General features: G+C 50.6%; 1 protein-coding gene across 1 annotated transcript in view; it reads left to right on the plus strand.

Moving 5' to 3' along the window:
• The window catches only part of ppp1r16b (protein phosphatase 1, regulatory subunit 16B), a 104952-nt gene that overhangs the window by 53916 nt on the left and 26487 nt on the right, over positions 1-24549 (plus strand). Inside the window, exons 3-4 of the mRNA XM_035388786.1 lie at positions 4818-4888; positions 19735-19880. Of these exons, the coding sequence (XP_035244677.1) occupies positions 4818-4888; positions 19735-19880 (217 nt within the window). The remainder of the gene's footprint in view (positions 1-4817; positions 4889-19734; positions 19881-24549) is intronic.

A 24549-nucleotide genomic window follows, 5' to 3' on the forward strand; every position in this document is an offset into this window, starting at 1 on the left:
GGAGATGTTCCACTTTTTGAATGCATCATTTTTGCCCCGCCCCCCCGCCCCGCGTGTCAGTCCATCAGTGGGCCCTGTCAGCCGCTGACATACAGTACACACCTCGTTACCCCCCCCCCCCCCCGCCTCTCGCGTGTCAGTCCATCTGTGGGCCCTGTCAGTCGCTGACATACAGTACGCACATCCTTAGCCACCTGCAGGTGATTGGCTTGCCGCCGCATTCCAAGAAAATACTATTTGGTCTCGTTCTCTGAGGAGGAAACAGGCGAAAGAATTTTGACAGGGAAAATAATTAGAGCTGTGTGGTGTGTGTGTGTGTGAGAGAGAGAGAGTGTGTGTGTGTGTGTGTGTGTGTGAGAGAGAGAGAGAGAGAGAGTGGAAAATTGAAAAAAAGAAATTGAAAATTGAAATTGAGTGTGGGTGTCCATATGTGTATGCATCTGTGTGCATTTGCATGTGAGTCAGCCAGAGAGTGTTTGTATGTGTGTGTGTGGATGCCAATTTCCATATGTGTCAGTGTGTGTGTAGGTTCACATGTGCTTGTGTGTGTGCAGGTGCGTGTGCAGGTTCATATATGTGCTCGTGCGTGTGCGTGTGCATGTGCAGGTTCATATGTGCGTGTGCGTTTGCGGGTTCATATGTGCCTGTGTGTGTGCGTGTGCGTGTGCAGGTTCATATGTGCCTGTGTGTGTGCGTGTGCGTGTGCAGGTTCATATGTGCGTGTGCGTTTGCGGGTTCATATGTGCCTGTGTGTGTGCGTGTGCGTGTGCAGGTTCATATGTGCCTGTGCGTGTGCGTGTGCGTGTGCAGGTTCATATGTGCCTGTGTGTGTGCGTGTGCGTGTGCAGGTTCATATGTGCCCGTGCGTGTGCAGGTTCATATGTGCTCGTGTGTGTGCAGGTGCGTGTGCAGGTTCATATGTGCTCCTGCGTGTGCAGGTGCGTGTGCAGGTTCATATGTGCTTGTGTGTGTGCAGGTTCATATGTGCGTATGTGTGTGCAGGTGCGTGTGCAGGTTCATATGTGCTTGTGCGTGTGCAGGTGCATGTGCAGGTTCATATGTGCTTGTGTGTGTGCGTGTGCAGGTTCATATGTGCCCGTGCGTGTGCAGGTTCATATGTGCTTGTGTGTGTGCGTGTGCAGGTTCATATGTGCCCGTGCGTGTGCAGGTTCATATGTGCTTGTGTGTGTGCGTGTGCAGGTTCATATGTGCTTGTGTGTGTGCGTGTGCAGGTTCATATGTGCCCGTGCGTGTGCAGGTTCATATGTGCTTGTGTGTGTGCGTGTGCAGGTTCATATGTGCTTGTGTGTGTGCGTGTGCAGGTTCATATGTGCCCGTGCGTGTGCGTGTGCGTGTGCAGGTGCGTGTGCCCGTGCATGTGCAGGTTCATATGTAGGCTGCGCGCACGTTCCGTGGCACTGCCCTACATTGCTAGGAAGGTTCCGGAGCAGAATATCCGGTAATGGAGATGAATGGTAGGCTAGCGCTTTAGCGGGAGCTGGCGAGAGCGGGGGTAGGGATGGAGGACTCATTTTAAATGCTGCAGTCCATTAGCCCGATCGCCGTCCTGGTGTGATTCATTTCCTCCGCAGAGCTCCCATTTATCTCCCCGCATTAATGCCTCTGTCCTCTCCCCTGCTACGAGCTCACTTCCTGCGCCGTCTGACTGCTTAACCCTTTCAGGTGCGAGGTCACAAATACGTGACTGGAATGTTCTTGACTGAACATTCTAATGCTGATGTCACAATCACCACTGGTGACTGAGAGCGATGGAGTTCTAGAACACTAGAGATCTAGGGATAGAATTTTGAAAGTTAAAAAAGCCCTACTCTTCGAAGGGTTAAGGTGAGGTGAGGCTGCACTTGTAAGATAGCAGAGGTGCTGAACAAGACCAAATATTTTTCAGTTTAACCTTTCTGCTTTTTCTTTCTCCCCAACGATGTCATTTTAAATACATATATCCTGCCTTCTTATACAAGTCTTCAAGTGCAGACTGAATAAAGTACATACTTACTTAAAGTACATAAAGTACATAAAATATTGATTTGACACCATGAACACGTTTTAATGTTTAATATGTTTGCGTTTCCATGCTTAAAATGGCTTGCCAACAAAATATTTTTCTAATCGTGTTGATTTGTGAAAAAACATTTGATCAGTGTGTCGTACATTCAGACGGTTTGATCATATCAGTTTCATACAGAATTTAAAAGTGAAAAAAAAAATTCTGATGTAAAAAATTCTGATGTAAACGGGACGAGTTCACATCCTCTGAGCTGCTAAAGATTAGAGCCGGTATGAGCTTGGTTTTATTTCAGGGCTGGAGCACCACACTGGAGGCCTGCCTGTAATCAGAAATCTGAAAAGGCCAGTCGTAGGGGTTTGATTTTTGTCTGATATGGCCCTGTGAGGGGACCGTTTATTCCCAAAACTGGAGACTCTGCCCTGAAGGCCCTGCCAGAACCCTGGCGGGTACACCTGCCTGTTGGACGGGGGGGGGGGGGGTTGCGAGATCGTATCCCAGAGGGCCGCAGTGCCTGCTGGGCCCCGCCGCGCTCCGGCACTTAGCGGGTGGCGGCCTGAATGGGTCGCTGATTGAAAAGGAGACGGCGGGGGAGAGCTGGCGGACGTGGCGGATCCGCGGGGGCGGGGCGTGAGGTCCCTGCGCTCGGGGCCGGGGGATCAGCCCGGAGGGCTGCTCAAAGTGTTAATGACATCATCATAATCGGCCAGCGAGCCTCTTAAAGACGATGCTAATGACGCTAATCGCGGGGGCGCTGACAGCGAGAGGGAGCCGGAGAGGGTGGGGGGCGGGGCGTGCACAGTTTGGTCAGGGGCGGGACCTTAGGGTTACAGATGGGGGATTACACTGCAGCTGATCATTTCCATCTCAAATCTCTGGTTCCAGATTACAGATTACAGATTACAGCGCAGGTGGGGAGGGCTCAGAAAGCCCAACGCAGATTAATTTCTCTGCTCCCCCTCGGCGGTATTGAGAGAGACCAGGAAGGAGTTGCCAAAATCAGGGGTAATGATGCGGTAAAAGGAAAAAGCATACAGAAATGCCTCCACAGGAAGAGCGTTGGCATGCGGTTTTTTGTGCTGCAGCAAATCCGGGGCGTTTATATTTGGGACAGCAAGCAAAAACCTGCATCACCTGCTCTCAAGATAACTGTGTGCGTTTGATTGGGGGTCACACCCCACACTGTGTCTCTCTGTAATTGATGTAATGGATCGTGTTTTGTTGATGTAGCGTTGAGTTTTGTGATTGATCCTTGATGGTTTTATGACCCCCATCCCCAGCATAACGGCCTCCTTGATTTCAAGTGCTGTTTACTCCCACTGAGATTTGGAGGGCCTTCTCTGTCTCTCCTCTCCTCTCCACCCCTCTTCTCTCCTCTCCTCTCCTCTCCTCCTCCTCCCCTCACCTCTCCTCCTTGAATAATCTTGTTGTTGATCAGTGTGTGAGAGGGTGAATGCTGTTGCTGATCAGCGCTGTGTGTGAGAGAGGGTGAATGCTGTTGCTGATCAGTGCTGTGTGTGTGAGAGGGTGAATGCAGTTGGTGATCAACACTGTGTGTGTGAGAGGGTGAATGCTGTTGCTGATCAGCGCTTTGTGTGTGAGAGGGTGAATGCTGTTGCTGACCAGCGCTGTGTGTGTGAGAGGGTAAATGCTGCTGCTGATCAGTGCTGTGTGTGTGAGAGGGTGAATTCTGCTGCTGATCAGCACTGTGTGTGAGAGGGTGAATGCTGTTGCTGATCAGTGCTCTGCGTGTAAGAGGGTGAATGCTGTTGCTGATCAGCGCTGTGTGTGTGAGAGGATGAATGCTGTTGCTGATTAGTGCTTTGTGTGTGAGAGGGTGAATGCTGTTGCTGATCAGTGCTGTGTGTGTGAGAGGGTGAATGCTGTTGCTGATCAGTGCTGTGTGTGTGAGAGGGTGAATGGTCCTGTTGTTGATCAGTGCTGTGTGTGTGAGAGGGTGAATGCTGTTGCTGATCAGTGCTTTGTGTGTGAGAGGGTGAATGCTGTTGCTGATCAGTGCTGTGTGTGTGAGAGGGTGAATGCTGTTGCTGATCAGTGCTGTGTGTGTGAGAGGGTGAATGGTCCTGTTGTTGATCAGTGCTGTGTGTGTGAGAGGGTGAATGCTGTTGCTGATCAGTGGTGTGTGTGTGAGAGGGTGAATGCTGTTGCTGATCATCGCTGTGTGTGAGAGGGTGAATGGTCCTGTTGTTGATCAGTGGTGTGTGTGTGAGAGGGTGAATGCTGTTGCTGATCAACGCTGTGTGTGTGAGAGGGTGAATGCTGTTGCTGATCAGTGGTGTGTGTGTGAGAGGGTGAATGCTGTTGCTGATCAGTGGTGTGTGTGTGAGAGGGTGAATGCTGTTGCTGATCAATGCTGTGTGAGAGGGTGAATGGTCCTGTTGTTGATCAGTGGTGTGTGTGAGAGGGTGAATGCTGTTGCTGATCAGTGCTGTGTGTGTGAGAGGGTGAATGCTGTAGCTGATCAGTGGTGTGTGTGTGAGAGGGTGAATGCTGTTGCTGATCAGTGCTGTGTGTGTGAGAGGGTGAATGCTGTAGCTGATCAGTGGTGTGTGTGTGAGAGGGTGAATGCTGTTGCTGATCAGTGCTTTGTGTGTGAGAGGGTGAATGGTCCTGTTGTTGATCAGTGGTGTGTGTGTGAGAGGGTGAATGCTGTTGCTGATCAGTGCTGTGTGTGTGAGCGGGTGAATGCTGTAGCTGATCAGTGGTGTGTGTGTGAGAGGGTGAATGCTGTTGCTGATCTCTGTCTCAGCCCCACTCTGCTGCTCTCTTTCAGTGCGATACCTGCTGAAGAACAATGTGAGCCCGGACCTGTGCAACGAGGACGGCCTGACCGCTCTGCACCAGGTAAGTCTTCCCACTGACCTGGGATCAGCCCGGACTCAGTACTGCACCCAGGCTGCTACGCTAAGTGCTCATCTCACTGACCTGGGATCAGCCTGGACTCAGTACTGTACCCAGGCTGCTAAGCTAAAGTGCTGATCCCACTGACCTGGGATCAGCCCGGACTCAGTACTGCACCCAGGCTGCTAAGTGCTGATCCTACTGACCTGGGATCAGCCTGGACTCAGTACTGCACCCGGGCTGCTAAGCTAAGCGCTGATCCCACTGACCTGGATTACTTCCTCCCGAATGGCGCCCCCTGGGGGCGGGGCACTGTGATTGGCTGATTCCCGTGGAGGAGTCTGCTCTGGTGCAGCAGCAGAGGCCGACTCCAGACTCTCAAGCTGTTTCCCGTTCAGAAACCGCTTCTGTCAAGGAATTAGTCTCTGTGCTTGATAAGAAAATAAATAACCTGAGTTCCTGTTGAGCAGAAGGAAGGGGGGGCTGGGGGGGGGGGGGGGCGGGGGTGTAGCTGAGGGCGGGGGGTGGTGGGGGAACTGAACTGCAGGGAAGTGAGGAGTGATGGGTTTGGGGATGTTTTAGTCTTTTAAAAAAAGCGAGAGGACAGTCAGTCTGGCCTCCTTTTATGTGTTTTGCTTTGTTCAGACAGGGAGAAAGCAGAGAGGGTAAGAGACAGAGATGGGTCACAGCTCAGAGGGGGGAGGCGGGGGGGGGGGAGGGGCGTCTCTCTGTGCTGTTTAACTGGGGAAGAAGACTTTGCGCTGTTGGCCAATGAGCCGTCACAGATTGCGCTGCCATAGCTGTAATGCAGTGTGAGAGAGAGAGCCGTATGACACAGAACATTGAGCCGGGGGTTTGTGTTCACCTGTGCACGCACCTGCAGATGGGGGGGGGGGGGGACAGGGGCGAGGGGGGGGGTCGGGGTGGGACTGGGGACCGGCTCACCCCACACTGCAGAGTTAACGTTTTGTGAAAGTGCCTCGGTCGCTGCGAGACTGGGGAGCGGAGAATGGATGGGGTTTCTCTTGCCTTCGCCTCATTGGCTCGCTGGCTTGCCTTCGCCTCATTGGCCGGCTGGCTTGCCTTCGCCTCATTGGCTCGCTGGTTCATCCTGCTCTGAGTGACACAACTGAGGAGCTGTGCTGTAAATAACTCAACCTGGAGACCAGGCCTGGGGCACACACCTGTCTCAAGTGTTTCACTGACTTTAAAAGGCTTTTTCATGCCTGCGTTTTAAAATACACAATACAGATGCAGGGTATTATGAATATTTTAATGTACTGTACTTGTAAATATGCTTAGAAATGATCTGAAATTATTTGAAAAGTAACTGAAATTGGATGTAGCCTATTTGAAAGGAACTGAAATTGGCTGTACTTGAAATTAACTGAAATTGAATGTATTTGAATTTAATTGAAATTGAATGCTGTAGGAGGGCTGTGTTTACAGCTGCAAAGTGTCTCATTCTGCGGGCGTGTCTGGAAGCTCTCGTACGCTCGGTGCCTCTTGGTGTAGCTTTACAAACAACGCGGCGTTGATGGGTCTCATTAAACGTTTTAATAGCGCTCGTGGTAGTGCAGACAAAGGAGCCCTTCCACACGTTTGCATCACTCATGGGAAAATGAGGCACGGATGCACTTAAGCTTCTCAGTTTCACAGAGATATTCGGTAGGTTGACGAATCCCGTTTGTATATCTTTTAAAACAAACTAGGTCACGTCATATTCCGCGAGTCTTTTTTATTTTCCATCATTTACTTGCAGAATTTTATATTAGCCTCCCATCAGAGGCCTGAACTCTTCGGCATAGTTTTTGATCAAAGTGTTGGAAATGGCGTTTTGAACAGTATTTTCAAAATATCGGCCACATTTTAAAGATGTGTTTGAAAAGCTCTAAACTCAAACACGTGTATTTGGTTTCTTAGGAATGTATTATATATGCAAAGACTTTCTTTGGTCCAGTGCATTTGTGAGTATTTAAAATGTATTGCCAGTTGCAGTTTTAAATGCAGATGTTTGAGTGCTTGTGCAGCAGTTTGAAATGCAGATGTTTGAGTGCTTGTGCAGCAGTTTGAAATGCAGATGTTTGAGTGCTTGTGCAGCAGTTTAAAATGCAGATGTTTGAGTGCTTGTGCAGCGGTTTGAAATGCAGATGTTTGAGTGCTTGTGCAGCAGTTTGAAATGCAGATGTTTTGAGTGCTTGTGCAGCAGTTTGAAATGCAGATGTTTGAGTGCTTGTGCTGCAGTTTGAAATGCAGATGTTTGAGTGCTTGTGCAGCAGTTTGAAATGCAGATGTTTGAGTGCTTGTGCAGCAGTTTGAAAAGCAGATGTTTTGAGTGCTTGTGCAGCCGTTTGAAATGCAGATGTTTGAGTGCTTGTGCAGCGGTTTGAAATGCAGATGTTTGAGTGCTTGTGCAGCGGTTTGAAATGCAGATGTTTGAGTGCTTGTGCAGCCGTTTCAAATGCAGATGTTTGAGTGCTTGTGCAGCCGTTTCAAATGCAGATGTTTGAGTGCTTGTGCAGCGGTTTGAAATGCAGATGTTTGAGTGCTTGTGCAGCGGTTTCAGATGCAGATGTTTGAGTGCTTGTGCGTTTTTCCCAGGCCTGCTGGGCGGGCGGGCCTGTCTGTGTGAAAATGCACACGAGGCGCGTGATTCGCTGCGGTGGCCTGCGTTCGCTCAGTCACGTTACGATCTCTCCCCGCCGTTCTCGTACACTGAAAAGCTAATGTGGCATTTCTTCGAGCGAAGGCGGTTAGCCTCTGACGCGTGCGCTAGCCGAACTGTCATTACTCATTAATGCGGAGAGCGCTGTCGTCCAGGGGGAATACGCGCCGCTCCGTATCCAGGTCAAGGACAAAGCGGCGTTCTGTCCCCTGGGATTGGAGCACATGACACTTCCAGTGACAATTAAGCCTACTCAGGAACACATGGTGTGTGTGTGTGTGTGTTTATGTGTGTGTGCACATGTGCATGAGTGTGCATGCATGCACGTGTCTGTGCGTGAGCTCATTTTTGTATGTGTGTGTGTATGTGTGTGTGTGTGTGTGTGTGTTTGTGCGTGCTTGTGTGTGCTTGTGCGTGCTTGTGTGTGCTTGTGCGTGCTTGTGTGTGTGTACACGCATACACACCATGTGTAGGCATTCCGAGGTCTGGGTATGTCTCAAGCGGTCCTCACAATGCGAGTAGTTCAGTCATGTTGACATGTTGAATTCCACACGCTGCAGTGAGAATTACAGGCGTGTCTCAGCCTCAGTCCTCCTTAGAGAACGTGTTTCATATATTTATCATTTATGCATTAATCTCTGCATAAAAGGAAGCACTGCTTGTGGAACCAGGAGCAAACTGGAATGTACCGCAGCATGTGCATCATGGATAAAACATGCTACATTTTATTTTTCCACCCACGCACACACAACACACACACTCACACACAGAAACACACACCCACAGGCACATACACACACACCCACACACACACACATCCAACACACATCCACACTTGCGCACACACACACACAGAAACGCACACCCACACACGCACACACACACAAACACACACGGAAACGCACACCCACAGGCACATACACATACACCCACACACATACATACACACACACATAAACACACACAGAAACACACACACAGGCAGATACACACATCCATACATGCACACACACACGCACACACACACACACTCGCTCAGCCTCTCTCTATCTCGCTCCATGTCCTGTAAATGTCTCAGCAACACTGCAGCTAATAAAGCTGGTGCAAAATCTCTCTAAACCGCAGTTTTGTGCCCATCCCCCCTGCACCCCCCCCCCCATTTCTACTTTTCTATCTTTTACCTTTTCCTGAGAATTCCAGTGTTTTGCCAGTGTTTTTTGGTACAACATAGACAACACTCAAGTTTATTCTTCCCAAACTACAAAAGATCCTGTATTGTGTTATCCTGTGGGATAGGTTATTAATTCCTCCTCTTCCTGTCCCGCTCTCTTTTTCCCCTCTCCCTCTCTCTTTCCCAGAGGCCTCCTGGCCCTCAGTAAGATGCCGGGAACACTGCCCGTGTTGTTACCCTCTGTACGGAGGCGTTCGCTGCCCCCGTACGAACGCTGCTGCTGGCCTTAATCAGGGGTTATGAAAGAGACTTGTTATGTTCCTCAGCGCCACATTGTCTTTGTGCTGGAAGGACGGAGGGGTGGGGGGGGGGGGGGGGGGGGGGTGGGTGTTGACGGGATTACAGATAAACAAGCAGATTAATAACCTGTTTGTGGGCACAGCGACGTGCGGGTTTAAGGATTTCTGGTCTCAGGGCTGGCACGGTAGATCTGGGTCGTAATCTCGCCCGCGATGAATACGTTCTGACGCGATGCGAGCGGTTGTCCACATCTGTCAGCCGCCGTGAAATCTTCCTCTTACTCGGAAAATAATTTGACTTGGGTCCGTGGAGCTGAAATGTGCAGTGTGATGTTGTCTGTGTCATGCAAGGGCCCATAAATGTCTCAGAACTCAGCAACTAATAAAGCTGGTATGAAACAAAACAAATCGTGGGATTAACCTTTTGTATGACAGTGGTAATATGCGGGCAATCCGTGCTCCTTTTAGAATGTTCGTTGTTTTGGGTTGGTCTCTGTTTTCCACAGACTTGGCGTAAATTCTGAAATACCCGATTGCGTTTTTGGTGTTTACCTCTTATCTCAAAAACTGGTGGATTATTGAGCTGTTGACAAAAAAGTTGTTTTTTTATGAATTGTGCCAAGACGTCATTGAGAGGAAAAAACATGAACAAATGACAATAAAATGATGGAATGCTTTGTAAAAAAACACTGTAAGAAACCTTCAAACAGCGGAAGTATCTGAGTGATTAAGGAACGCGTGTAGTCTTACTTTTTGCTGCTGGAACGGGATTAATTTAATGTTATCTCAATTATCTGACTCCAAAATAGCATTTTAACCTTTCCTCTGTGCAGTTATGCATAGAAGGAGACTGCAGGTGATCTGCCAGTAGTATGGCTCTATACGGATCACTATCTATCGTGGTAGATGCGGACGTGCCTCTGGTTTGTGTAGCCTGTGTAAATACAATTGAGTATCTTAATACGGCACTAGTGTTTAGGTGAGTGACTACGGGGTGCAGATATCCTGAGTTCTCTGCTTATGTTAGGACCTTAACACTGCTAGGTGTGCAGCAGTAACAGTCAAAAAGGAATGGCAGGTTAAAGTGAATGCGGTTTATTTTACAGTATGTGCAATGGTGTTATTATAATAATATGTAAATATATAAAAGTAATAATATAACGATGCAAGAGAGTGTGTGTGGTGAGATGGATATACGCGAATGGCGTGTAGGAAGTCATATTTACGAGTCTACCCAAACCATTGCACTTTTCCCCTTACATGTATTCACAAAGATATGTAAAACCCCAAGTCGTCAAATGAAGTCACAATCATAACATAACAGTACATTAATAATTCTGCTTACTCTATCTTTGTAAGCCTATCACACCGGGTTAATCTTATATATGTATCTGGTTGGGCCCTGACCCATAGGTATCATGATCTTTAGCCAGCACCCCGCCACCAAAAACACCAACGTGTTCCCCGCGACATCAGTTTTCCAACAGTAGAAAACATGATTACACTGTTTCATGCAGAACCAAAGTTTTACATAGTACTGATCCAGTCAGATGTTTTGTAACTGAGCGCTGTCTCTTTATCGCACACTGCTGACTCCCTGTCAGCACAGTAAACAGTAAACAGTAAACAGTCTGTTGTCTTCTGGGGGCCTGATAAGGAACACACTTCCGTGAACCGCGCTACAATACTCTCCTCTCTTAGCGCTGCTTGTTCCTCAGTAATACATCACGGACTTCCTCCTAATTCTCCATGCCCTTGTTTGGCACGCCCCTTGCGTGGACCCGGGCGGCGGTTTGGGAATGCTGAGCAGAGCGCGGTGATCTCCGTGCTGATGAAGAAACCAACCCCGCGCTGGTGATGAAAGACGGGAGAGGTTAATGACGCTGCTGACCGTGGGAAGTGGTCGGCAGACGTAAGGTGCAGTTCTCTTCTGTGCAGTGAACAAGGTGGATCTGCGTTAATTCACATTGGGGGGCGAGCTGCTGGCCGCTGATTGGTTGGTGGGGAGAAGCTTGGTTGGTGGGGAGAAGCTTGGTTGGTGGGGAGATGCGTGGTTGGTGGGGAGATGCTTGGTTGGTGGGGAGATGCTTGGTTGGTGGGGAGAAGCTTGGTTGGTGGGGAGATGCTTGGTTGGTGGGGAGATGCTTGGTTGGTGGGGAGAAGCTTGGTTGGTGGGGAGATGCGTGGTTGGTGGGGAGATGCGTGGTTGGTGGGGAGAAGCTTGGTTGGTGGGGAGAAGCTTGGTTGGTGGGGAGAAGCTGTTGTTGGAAGGGTAGCGTGATTCCTCTGCATGCCGACATTAACTTGCTCACCAGTTACGTGCAGAATATCATCTCCCTCGCGCGCAGGAACGTAGACCTTCTTCATTTAAAATAACTTTCCGAGGCACGTTTCTAATGAGGTACACACACGCAGACGCACATCCTCACACCTACATACACACAGATAGATACACACACACACACATCCTTTCACACATACAGACAGACACACAGGGACACACACGCATGCACGCACATACACATCCTCTCACACCTTTTTACACGCACAGACAGACACACACACATGCTCACACACACACACACACTCAAACTCACACACACACACACGCACACACACACACACACACACATCTTCATACCTACATACACACAGACAGATACACACATGCTCACCCACACACACACACACACACACACATCCTTTCACACATACAGACAGACACACAGGGACACACACGCACACGCACGCACACACACATCCTCTCACACCTTCTTACACGCACAGACAGACACACACACATGCTCACCCACACACACACGCACACACATCCTTCACACCTACATACACGCACAGACAGACACACAGGGACACACACGCTACATGCACACACACACACACACACACACACACACTGGGAGGTAGGAGAGGAGAGGGGTCTTCCGATGGGTCTGTTTTTATGTGAGAGGTATGTGTGAATGGCAGGAATGTGGGGTTATCAGGGGTTAATGCAGTCTGCCAGGCCTCCACAGCACGATCGGAGATATGAGGCTGGACTTTTCAACTTCCTCATTCCTGCAAAGGTTAGGGGACACGATTGTTATTTTGGTCCAGCGCTTTGAAACACCATCCCTCACTGGTCTCCAGTTCCTCACACTGCGCAGTTTGTACTCTGAAGGGTGCTGTGCAGTGCGTACTCTGAAGTGTGCTGCGCAGTGCGTACTCTGAAGTGCGCATCCCTCACTGGTCTCCAGCTCCTCGCTCTGCACAGTGTGTACTCTGAAGCGCACTGCGCAGTGCATACTCTGAAGTGTGCATCCCTCACTGGTCTCCAGCTCCTCGCGCTGCGCAGTGCGTACTCTGAAGTGCTCTGCGCAGTGCGTACTCTGAAGTGCTCTGCGCAGTGCGTACTCTGTAGTGCGTTGTGGCCTGGAGCTCTTAGTCTGTGTGCTTTCGGTCAGGTTAATTAAAAGATAACACAGTAATTAAGTGAACGTGTGCAGAAGTGTGCAGACGGGCCCTGATCCTTCCGCATCCCTTCTGCTGAATCGATTTATCTGTCGCGGTGCGTTTTCTCGCTGTCCAGGGCTTGTGTTTGCAGTACTGGGGTGTGTGTGCACAGGGGTGTGGGGGAGGGGGGGGGGGCGGTATGGGGGGTTGATAACTCTGAAACACGGCTGTAATCACCCTGAGCACCAGAGGAAGGCCAGCACTGTAAACTGCACACCTAACTACTAAATAGCAGCTCAATCAGATCTCTAGCTGTTGAATGAGGTGTGCTTTGTTAGGGTTGGAGTGTAAACCTAGAGGATGGTAGATCTCCAGGAACAGGGTTGGGCAGCCCTGCTCTAGCTGTTGAATGAGATGTGCTTTGTTAGGGTTGGAGTAAAATCCTGCAGGATGGTAGATCTCCAGGAACAAGGTTGGGCAGCCCTGGTTGAAAGAACGTCTGAGAGCAGTGTGATATTAACCCTTTCAAGAGCTCTGGGGAACATTGTGGCATCCCGGAAATCTGAGAGATGTGCATACGGGGAACGCTGGCTCTGCTTTTCCCAGAATATTTTTTCTACTTGTTAGAAACATGTTAGCTGTGATGGCGCGGGACATTAGATGAAGCCAGCCATAGATGGGTGTGGAGCACGACTCAAAGTGCTCTGCTGCGTCCTCTTTACCCCCGTTCCTGCTCCCGGGAAGGGGTGCAGACGCACCCCAAACACGTCCCGTGAGTGAACACGTCCCATAAAACGCGGGAGCCCCGCTTTGCTAATGCGAGACTTCCTGTCTCTTTTCAAGATGAGGCTTTATTTTGCTGAATTTCACCTCTGATAGAAAAGCGTTTTTTGACTCAAACAAAACCGAGGCTTGTGCCTTTGCATACCCCCCCCCCCCCCCACCACATCCTTAAATCGATCCTCCTCTCTCCGTCTCTCCTCCCCCTCCCTCTCTCTCCTCCCTGCTCTCCTGTCCGCCTCTGATTTGACACGATTGCCGACGGTAAGCGTCAATCAAGTGGAGAATTAGAAAAACATTTTTTTTTTTTTTAAACATCTTGAATTCTTCATGAGAGAAGTTGCTCCTTCGTTACATCCCTCTCTGTCTGGAGACTTTTATGTGAACCGGCTGCACAGGGACGAACACCACTGCGGACTGCACACGCGGTGTGAGCAGTGGAGACTGCAAACTCGGCCTTCTCCTGTTACCCACAGAAGATGGCACGCGCGGCTCTGAGTGGTTAGCATGTCAACACTCCGCTAACGCCTCTGTGTACAGACGGGTGATGTACTGCACTCTCTGATACTCTATCCTCCTGTTCAGTTCAGTTTACATATTCCACGTTAGCATATTCCACTCTTTTTAATATCGGGGCCCAAATTAGAAACACTCTTTATATTGGGAGGGACCCAAATGAGGAATCTAGTGGCGTTCTGGGACGGGGAACAGTCACGCCCAGCCCTTCTGCGTAAGTGCCTGTCCCCAAGGCCCCGCCTGAACAAAGCCTCCGTCCTCCTCCTCCGTCCTCCTGTCTGAGTTAAGCAGCCTGAACACTAGAGCCCCCAGCCTCCGTCCTCCTGTCTGAGTTAAACAGCCTGAACACTAGAGCCCCCAGCCTCCGTCCTCCTGTCTGAATTAAACAGCCTGAACACTAGAGCCCCCAGCCTCCGTCCTCCTGTCTGAATTAAACAGCCTGAACACTAGAGCCCCCAGCCTTCGTCCTCCTGTCTGAATTAAACAGCCTGAACACTAGAGCCCCAGCCTCCGTCCTCCTGTCTGAATTAAAACAGCCTGAACACTAGAGCCCCCAGCCTCCGTCCTCCTGTCTGAGTTAAACAGCCTGAACACTAGAGCCCCCAGCCTCCGTCCTCCTGTCTGAGTTAAACAGCCTGAACACTAGAGCCCACAGCCTCCGTCCTCCTGTCTGAATTAAACAGCCTGAACACTAGAGCCCCCAGCCTCCGTCCTCCTGTCTGAGTTAAACAGCCTGAACACTAGAGCCCCCAGCCTCCGTCCTCCTGTCTGAGTTAAACAGCCTGAACACTAGAGCCCCCAGCCTCCGTCCTCCTGTCTGAGTTAAACAGCCTGAACACTAGAGCTCCCAGCCTCCGTCCTCCTGTCTGAGTTAAACAGCCTGAACACTAGAGCCCCCAGCCTCCGTCCTCCTGTCTGAGTTAAACAGCCTGAACACTGGAGCCCCCAGCCTCCGTCCTCCTGTCTGAGTTAAACAGCCTGAACACTAGAGCCCCCAGCCTCCGTCCTCCTGTCTGAGTTAAGCAGCCTGAACACTAGAGCCCCCAGCCTCCGTCCTCCTGTCTGAATTAAACAGCCTGAACACTAGAGCCCACAGCCTCCATCCTCCTGTCTGAATTAAACAGCCTGAACACTAGAGCCCCCAGCCTCCGTCCTCCTGTCTGAGTTAAACAGCCTGAACACTAGAGCCCCTAGCCTCCGTCCTCCTGTCTGAGTTAAACAGCCTGAACACTAGAGCCCCCAGCCTCCGTCCTCCTGTCTGAGTTAAACAGCCTGAACACTAGAGCCCACAGCCTCCGTCCTCCTGTCTGAGTTAAACAGCCTGAACACTAGAGCCCCCAGCCTCCGTCCTCCTGTCTGAGTTAAACAGCCTGAACACTGGAGCCCCCAGCCTCCGTCCTCCTGTCTGAATTAAACAGCCTGAACACTAGAGCCCCCAGCCTCTGTCCTCCTGTCTGAATTAAACAGCCTGAACACTAGAGCCCCCAGCCTCCGTCCTCCTGTCTGAGTTAAACAGCCTGAACACTAGAGCCCCCAGCCTCCGTCCTCCTGTCTGAGTTAAACAGCCTGAACACTAGAGCCCCCAGCCTCCGTCCTCCTGTCTGAATTAAACAGCCTGAACACTAGAGCCCCCAGCCTCCGTCCTCCTGTCTGAATTAAACAGCCTGAACACTAGAGCCCCCAGCCTCCGTCCTCCTGTCTGAGTTAAACAGCCTGAACACTAGAGCCCGCAGCCTCCGTCCTCCTGTCTAAACAGCCTGAACACTAGAGCCCACAGCCTCCGTCCTCCTGTCTGAGTTAAACAGCCTGAACACTAGAGCCCCCAGCCTCCGTCCTCCTGTCTGAGTTAAACAGCCTGAACACTAGAGTCCCCAGCCTCCGTCCTCCTGTCTGAATTAAACAGCCTGAACACTAGAGCCCCCAGCCTCCGTCCTCCTGTCTGAGTTAAACAGCCTGAACACTAGAGCCCCCAGCCTCCGTCCTCCTGTCTGAGTTAAACAGCCTGAACACTAGAGCCCGCAGCCTCCGTCCTCCTGTCTAAACAGCCTGAACACTAGAGCCCCCAGCCTCCGTCCTCCTGTCTGAGTTAAACAGCCTGAACACTAGAGCCCCCAGCCTCCGTCCTCCTGTCTGAGTTAAACAGCCTGAACACTAGAGCCCCCAGCCTCCGTCCTCCTGTCTGAATTAAACAGCCTGAACACTGGAGCCCACAGCCTCCTTCCTCCTGTCTGAATTAAACAGCCTGAACACTAGAGCCCCCAGGCTCCGTCCTCCTGTCTGAGTTAAACAGCCTGAACACTAGAGCCCCCAGCCTCCGTCCTCCTGTCTGAATTAAACAGCCTGAACACTAGAGCCCCCAGCCTCCGTCCTCCTGTCTGAATTAAACAGCCTGAACACTAGAGCCCACAGCCTCCGTCCTCCTGTCTGAATTAAACAACCTGAACACTAGAGCCCCCAGCCTCCGTCCTCCTGTCTGAGTTAAACAGCCTGAACACTAGAGCCCCCAGCCTCCGTCCTCCTGTCTGAGTTAAACAGCCTGAACACTAGAGCCCCCAGCCTCCGTCCTCCTGTCTGAGTTAAACAGCCTGAACACTAGAGCCCACAGCCTCCGTCCTCCTGTCTGAATTAAACAGCCTGAACACTAGAGCCCCCAGCCTCCGTCCTCCTGTCTGAATTAAACAGCCTGAACACTAGAGCCCCCAGCCTCCGTCCTCCTGTCTGAGTTATACAGCCTGAACACTAGAGCCCCCAGCCTCCGTCCTCCTGTCTGAGTTAAACAGCCTGAACACTAGAGCCCACAGCCTCCGTCCTCCTGTCTGAATTAAACAGCCTGAACACTAGAGCCCCCAGCCTCCGTCCTCCTGTCTGAGTTAAACAGCCTGAACACTAGAGCCCCCAGCCTCCGTCCTCCTGTCTGAGTTAAACAGCCTGAACACTGGAGCCCCCAGCCTCCGTCCTCCTGTCTGAGTTAAACAGCCTGAACACTAGAGCCCCCAGCCTCCGTCCTCCTGTCTGAGTTAAGCAGCCTGAACACTAGAGCCCCCAGCCTCCGTCCTCCTGTCTGAATTAAACAGCCTGAACACTAGAGCCCACAGCCTCCATCCTCCTGTCTGAATTAAACAGCCTGAACACTAGAGCCCCCAGCCTCCGTCCTCCTGTCTGAGTTAAACAGCCTGAACACTAGAGCCCCCAGCCTCCGTCCTCCTGTCTGAGTTAAACAGCCTGAACACTAGAGCCCCCAGCCTCCGTCCTCCTGTCTGAGTTAAACAGCCTGAACACTAGAGCCCACAGCCTCCGTCCTCCTGTCTGAGTTTAAACAGCCTGAACACTAGAGCCCCCAGCCTCCGTCCTCCTGTCTGAGTTAAACAGCCTGAACACTGGAGCCCCCAGCCTCCGTCCTCCTGTCTGAATTAAACAGCCTGAACACTAGAGCCCCCAGCCTCCGTCCTCCTGTCTGAATTAAACAGCCTGAACACTAGAGCCCCCAGCCTCCGTCCTCCTGTCTGAGTTAAACAGCCTGAACACTAGAGCCCCCAGCCTCCGTCCTCCTGTCTGAGTTAAACAGCCTGAACACTAGAGCCCCCAGCCTCCGTCCTCCTGTCTGAATTAACAGCCTGAACACTAGAGCCCCCAGCCTCCGTCCTCCTGTCTGAATTAAACAGCCTGAACACTAGAGCCCCCAGCCTCCGTCCTCCTGTCTGAGTTAAACAGCCTGAACACTAGAGCCCGCAGCCTCCGTCCTCCTGTCTAAACAGCCTGAACACTAGAGCCCACAGCCTCCGTCCTCCTGTCTGAGTTAAACAGCCTGAACACTAGAGCCCCCAGCCTCCGTCCTCCTGTCTGAGTTAAACAGCCTGAACACTAGAGTCCCCAGCCTCCGTCCTCCTGTCTGAATTAAACAGCCTGAACACTAGAGCCCCCAGCCTCCGTCCTCCTGTCTGAGTTAAACAGCCTGAACACTAGAGCCCCCATCCTTTGTCCTCCTGTCTGAGTTAAACAGCCTGAACACTAGAGCCCCCAGCCTCCGTCCTCCTTTCTGAGTTAAACAGCCTGAACACTAGAGCCCCCAGCCTCCGTCCTCCTGTCTGAATTAAACAGCCTGAACACTAGAGCCCCCAGCCTCCGTCCTCCTGTCTGAGTTAAACAGAAATGCACCTGGTGGGCAGGCAGTGTGCTCTTCTACTAAAATAAATAAAAAAAAGAATAAATAATGGCAGGGGGACATAGTTTGCCACAGACCGTATTTTGGTATCTTCACCCGAAAGGAATTTTTGTTATGTTTGGCTGTCGTAGCTGATTAATTTCTTCAGAGAATTCGGGGGAGGTATTTATGTGTGCCGGAGAGATAATTGGGGCGGGTGAGGAGAGAGTGGGACTCTCTGTCTCTGCCTCTTCCTGGTTTCAGTCATCACACCTGTTCTCTGTGGACTGCCAGGTGCGTTTGTGGCCGCCTGTTTCGAAGGCATGCTGGAGTTTAGATTGCTAGTTTCCTTCTGTTGTGCTGCATTTTATCTGCCAAGGTTTTCTGCTGGGGGTTAGTCTCAATATGGAGCTCAGTAAATTTACAATCCGTTGTTTCCTCAAAAAAGTGGTCAAACTACACATTCTCATTCATTGGGTCAATATAAAAAAGTTGTTGAAGTCATTGTTTTTGTAGACTTTGATGTTTTGTGGCAAATTGTTCCAGGGTGTCTTGTCCTGTGTGGAGCTGGGTGCTCTCCAGCGCCTCCTACTGGTGGCAGCGTGGGCCGGCCTGTTTCAGACGGACCCGGAGTTTGAGCGCTTTTTCTCCCTCTCGGGGGGTGGGGGGGGGGGGGGGTACTTGCGCCGTGAACTTGCGTGAACTTTCGGCAAGCGTTTTATCTGGCGCTCTATTCTGGGCGTGTGATGGAGGGCCCTGTGGTTCAGACTCGTAAACTTGGGCTGCAGCGCTGTCTCCCCCCCCCCCCCCCCCGCCCCCCACCCCGACTTCGGTCCTGCAGCTACAGGCGCGCTCAGCGGCTGTGTGTGTGATTTAGCTTCCCAGACATCGCCCCCCCCCCCACCCCCCCCCTCTCAAAACCACCCTCTCGGGTTTTAGCGTCTAGTCTTTCACGCCGATTCGAATCAGGTGCTTTATTTGGTTTCCTTGTTTGGTGGTTTTTTGTTTTTTTTGGTGACGTGCTTGGGGCGTACGAACGATCAGAGGTGCGATGATTTGACAGAGTTTTGCTCAGGGGTCAGGGCATCGTGCTCGGTAAAGAAGGCTTTATCCAGGCGTTAATTATCCTGTGGAAAACCTTCCCCAGATTACTGCTCACAGAGATGTCCCAGTAATTGCTTGGGACAAATTTGTCTCCACTTTTAAATGTAGGGGTAATCAAGCCTTGGTTCCAGATCTCAGGGAAACACCCAGCATTCAGGACTAAATGAAACGCTTTACATTCTCCACACTCTCTCTCTCCTTCTCCTCTCTCCCCTTTCTCTCTCTCTCCCAGATTCTGATGTTCTTTATTGGCATGACAATACATTGTATCATATTACAGTGTATTGCAGCAGTACGAATAGTAACAATACAGAAACAGCATTTAATATCTGATGACACAAAGTGGTTATGATATTATCATATTTATTATGTTGTCAAACATTTAACAATGTTTTCTCTGACTCTCTCTTCCCCCTTCTCTCTCGCTCCCCCTCCCCCCCCTCTCTCTGACTCTCTCTCCTCTCTCTGTCTCTCCACCCCATCTCTCTCTCTCTCTGACTCTCCCTCCTCTCTCTCCCTCTCTGACTCCCCCCCCCTCTCTCTCTCTCTCTCTCTCTCTGACTCTCCCTCCTCTCTCTCTCTCTCTCTGACTCCCCTCTCTCTCTCTCTCTCTCTGACTCCCCTCTCTCTCTCTCTCTCTCTGACTCCCCTCTCTCTCTCTCTCTCTCTGACTCCCCCCCTCTCTCTCTCTCTCTCTCTCTTCCCCCCCCCTCTCTCTCTCAGTGCTGCATTGATAACTATGAGGACATGGTGAAGATCCTTCTGAACCGCGGGGCGAGCGTGAACGCTCAGGACAACGAGCTGTGGACGCCGCTGCACGCTGCGGCCACCTGCGGCCACGCTGGTCTGGTCAAGATCCTCATCAGCCAGTGAGTCACTGCGCCGAAGAGTCACAGCTCCATAGAGTCAGAGCTCCATAGAGTCAGAGCTCCTTAGAGTCACAGCTCCATAGACTCAGAGCTCCATAGAGTCAGAGCTCCATAGAGTCACAGCTCCATAGACTCAGAGCTCCATAGAGTCAGAGCTCCATAGAGTCAGAGCTCCAGTGAGTCAGCTCCATAGACTCAGAGCTCCTTAGAGTCACAGCTCCATAGAGTCACAGCTCCATAGAGTCACAGCTCCATAGAGTCAGAGCTCCATAGAGTCAGAGCTCCTTAGAGTCACAGCTCCATAGACTCAGAGCTCCATAGAGTCAGAGCTCCATAGAGTCAGAGCTCCAGTGAGTCAGCTCCATAGACTCAGAGCTCCTTAGAGTCACAGCTCCATAGAGTCACAGCTCCATAGACTCAGAGCTCCTTAGAGTCACAGCTCCATAGACTCAGAGCTCCTTAGAGTCACAGCTCCATAGACTCAGAGCTCCTTAGAGTCACAGCTCCATAGACTCAGAGCTCCTTAGAGTCACAGCTCCATAGACTCAGAGCTCCTTAGAGTCACAGCTCCATAGACTCAGAGCTCCTTAGAGTCACAGCTCCATAGAGTCACAGCTCCATAGAGTCAGAGCTCCATAGAGTCACAGCTCCATAGACTCAGAGCTCCTTAGAGTCACAGCTCCATAGACTCAGACCTCCTTAGAGTCACAGCTCCATAGACTCAGAGCTCCTTAGAGTCACAGCTCCATAGACTCAGAGCTCCTTAGAGTCACAGCTCCATAGACTCAGAGCTCCTTAGAGTTTCAGCTACATAGACTCAGACCTCCTTAGAGTCACAGCTCCATAGACTCAGAGCTCCTTAGAGTTTCAGCTACATAGACTCAGACCTCCTTAGAGTCACAGCTCCATAGACTCAGAGCTCCTTAGAGTTTCAGCTACATAGACTCAGACCTCCTTAGAGTCACAGCTCCATAGACTCAGAGCTCCTTAGAGTTTCAGCTACATAGACTCAGACCTCCTTAGAGTCACAGCTACATAGACTCAGACCTCCTTAGAGTTTCAGCTACATAGACTCAGACCTCCTTAGAGTCAGAGCTCCATAGAGTCAGAGCTCCATAGAGTCACAGCTACATAGAGTCAGAGCTCCATAGAGTCAGAGCTTGGCACCACCCTGCCCCACCCCCCCTTTGTTCTCTACGCTTTCTACATCATCATCTACGTCATTTTGCTTCTTTACTCATAATTATGAAAATAAATATGTGTTTATACTGGTACTCTGAACAATGATTTCTGTTTGCATGTGCCAGAGGAAACGGGTAATACACACACATACACCACTAGAGGCGTGATGTGACTGCACAAGCTGCTTTGGTGTTATTTGAAGTGTGTTTTCATGCTGGAAACCAAAAACTCACAAGTGCTCCAACACAGCCATTACACAGCCTGTGGGGCGTCAGAAACGTGTTAAGCATCTTGCTTAAGCCTGGGCTGTGGAAAGCACACACTATAACAGAAATAATATCAGAAACAGCAAAAGGCGAGCTGCCCTTTTAATGACAGGGGGAATCCAGGCAGTTAAGAGCTGCTCTGATCCTGCATTACTGAACACAGAGCACTCTGTCACGCTGGAAAATTCACAGTATGAATAAAATTAGATTTGTATTTGCACAGTAGGGAGAGAGATTAAACACACAAATCTGGGGGTCTGCTGGGTATAACAGGTTCAGTCCACACTGAACACTGTCAATGCCCACTGAACACTGTTAATTAACACTGAACACTGTCAAAGCCCACTGAACACTGTTAATTAACACTGAACACTGTCAGTGTACCCTGAACACGTTCAATGCACACTGAACACTGTTAATTAACACTGAACACTGCCAATGCCCACTGAACACTCAGTGCACACTGAGCACTATCAATGCACACTGAACACTATCAATGCACACTGAACATTTTCAATGTACGCTGAACACTAAATGCAAAATGGTTTTAGTCTTTGAAATGTTTTCACTGAAAGAGAATGAATGTTTTCCAATACATTTTTTTCCTCCATATCCTTAATGTTCAGTGTGAGTCTTAAGAATATGGAGTGGACAATCGGGGAAGTGAAAGGATTCTGTGGGCCCTGCTTTATGACCACTTCCCTCCCCCTCCCCTCCCCTCCCCTCCCCCCCCCCGCAGTGGGAGCTGACCTCTTGGCGGTTAATTCCGACGGAAACATGCCTACGACCTGTGCGAAGACGACCCCACGCTGGACATCATAGAGACGGCCATGGCTAACCGCGGTGAGCTGGCGGGGGGGCCGGACCTGGTCAGGAGGACCGCGGTCCGCGGCGGCTGCGGCAGCCGGTCGTGATGTCATCTGCGAGCGCGTCGTTGAGATTCTGAGATTAATTCCTTCAGTGTTAATCAATGGGAACTTTTAAATATGAAATTAAATATCTAAAACATTATTGAGCTATTGACACAAAAAGCAGAAACAGTGCAGTCCCACACTAGCTGAAGCTGCTGGCCATACTGAAGGTAACAGTAAGTTGGCTCTTTCAAGCCAACATAAACTACGTAATTACATAAACAAATATGCACAATTGAACTACAATAAAATGGTGGAGGTGTTACACCTGGTGTAACATGCTTTACAGATGGCACTGAGGTTAAAACCACGACCTGTACTACATATGAAATACATACATGCAAAAACACATATTTCAAACATACATATGTGCATTACTGCCCTCCTTGCTCTCTGTTAGGTTCCTATCACATGTTTTTATACTTTAAGGCGTGTAGTCATGCTGCATCCCAGAGAGCCTGGGGAATGGTTGCAGTTGCGTTGTCATAACGTGCGCTTGTCACTCTTTTCCCATTGGCTCACACTGCCTGGGGGGAGGGGCTTAGTGGTGTGAATGAGGCCCTGTATGGACAGGCTAAGAAGGTAAACCGGACAAGCTAAGTGGAGCGCCCAGCACAGCTCATGTCTGTCCGTATGTCCCTAGCGCCGTACCTGTGGGTACCTTCACCGTCCGACCGGTGAACAGCGGGCGTTATAGTATAGACCTCCCTGGGCTGCTGGGAGCGAACTGAGCGCGCTCAGAGCAAGTCCCCCGGTGATCCGGCCGGTCAGTGCGAGTGCGGCCCCTCCCCCCTGCGTGCGACTGGCGGATCAGCGGAGGCCCGGAGATTAGGGCGGGGCCGGGACAGGCCGTGCAGCACACGTAAGGGGTGCATTGTGTGTTACCGGGGGTTAACGAGGCCACGCGGGGGGATCGCTGGGGGAGGAGCCCCATGCTAATCCCTCTCTCTGACATCACAGGAAGGTCCCCAATTACCCAGCACACCACGGTGGACTCATTCCACGGCTGGACTGATATTCCGCTGTTCGTTTATAAAAAAAAGGGGCTTCTCGCTCGAGCTCAGGGTCATCGAAGCTTAACGCTTGCACCGTTAATTATGGCATTGATTCATTTTTAATTACAGCTGCTCAGATGCTGGTACAAAACCCGGAGAATTTAAACTGGATATGCTACCGAACAAAACTTAAAATCGCGAGAGAAGTTCTGAATGTTGTGTGAAAACAGTCGTTTCTTTTAAAATTGTCATGGACGTCTGCTGAATGAAGATTTAAAGCACTTCAACGTGCTAATTAGCTGAAGCATCTCATCAGTGAAAGAAAGGAGCGTTACCATGACACTGTAATCAGTCTCAGGGGTGGTCCCTCCCGGGCTGTTTTTAGGAAAGGGCTCTCTTGACGGTTTGAAGATGTGGAACTTCAGTGGACTGCTTCCCGGTGATTGACGGTGTCATGCTCTTTGATTGACAGGTATCACTCAGGAGATGATCAACGAGACGCGGGCCTCTGTGGAGCGGAGGATGCTGGGAGATATACAGGCCCTGCTCCGGACAATGAGACGTCAACCTGCAGGACTCACAAGGGGCTACGCTGGTGGGACACGCAACACCCCCACCCCAATGCCAGTACTGTCAATCAACTAACTAGCCAATCAGCACACCAACCAGTCATACTCACAACCAGCCAATCAGCAAACCAACCAGTCACGTACTCACAACCAGCCAACCAGCAAACCAACCAGTCACCTACTCACAACCAGCCAATCAGCAAACCAACCAGTCACCTACTCACAACCAGCCAATCAGCAACCAACCATCACCTACTCACAACCAGCCAACCAGCAAACCAACCATCACCTACTCACAACCAGCCAATCAGCAAACCAACCAGTCAACCTGCTCAACCAGTCAATTCAACCAACCAGTCACCTACTCAACCAGCCAACATCAAAACAACCACTCACCTACTCACCACTAGCCAATCAGCAACCAACCAGTCACCTGCTCACAACCAGCCAATCAGCAAACCAACCAGTCACCTGCTCACAACCAGCCAATCAGAACCAACCAGTCACCTACTCACAACCAGCCAATCAGCAACCAACCAGCCTATCTCACAATCAGCAACCAACCAATCGCCTACTCAATCAGTCTATTAACCAACCAGTCATTCAATTAGCCAGTACTGTCAATCACCAACCAGCCAATCAGTAAACCAACAAGTCAATCAATCAGCCATTAAACCTGTCAAACAATCATTCAACACAGCCAGTCAACTAATCAGTCATTATCAAGTCAATCAATCAATTCAACC

This window comes from Anguilla anguilla, chromosome 13 (genome assembly GCF_013347855.1).
Source record: "Anguilla anguilla isolate fAngAng1 chromosome 13, fAngAng1.pri, whole genome shotgun sequence".
NCBI lineage: Eukaryota > Metazoa > Chordata > Actinopteri > Anguilliformes > Anguillidae > Anguilla > Anguilla anguilla.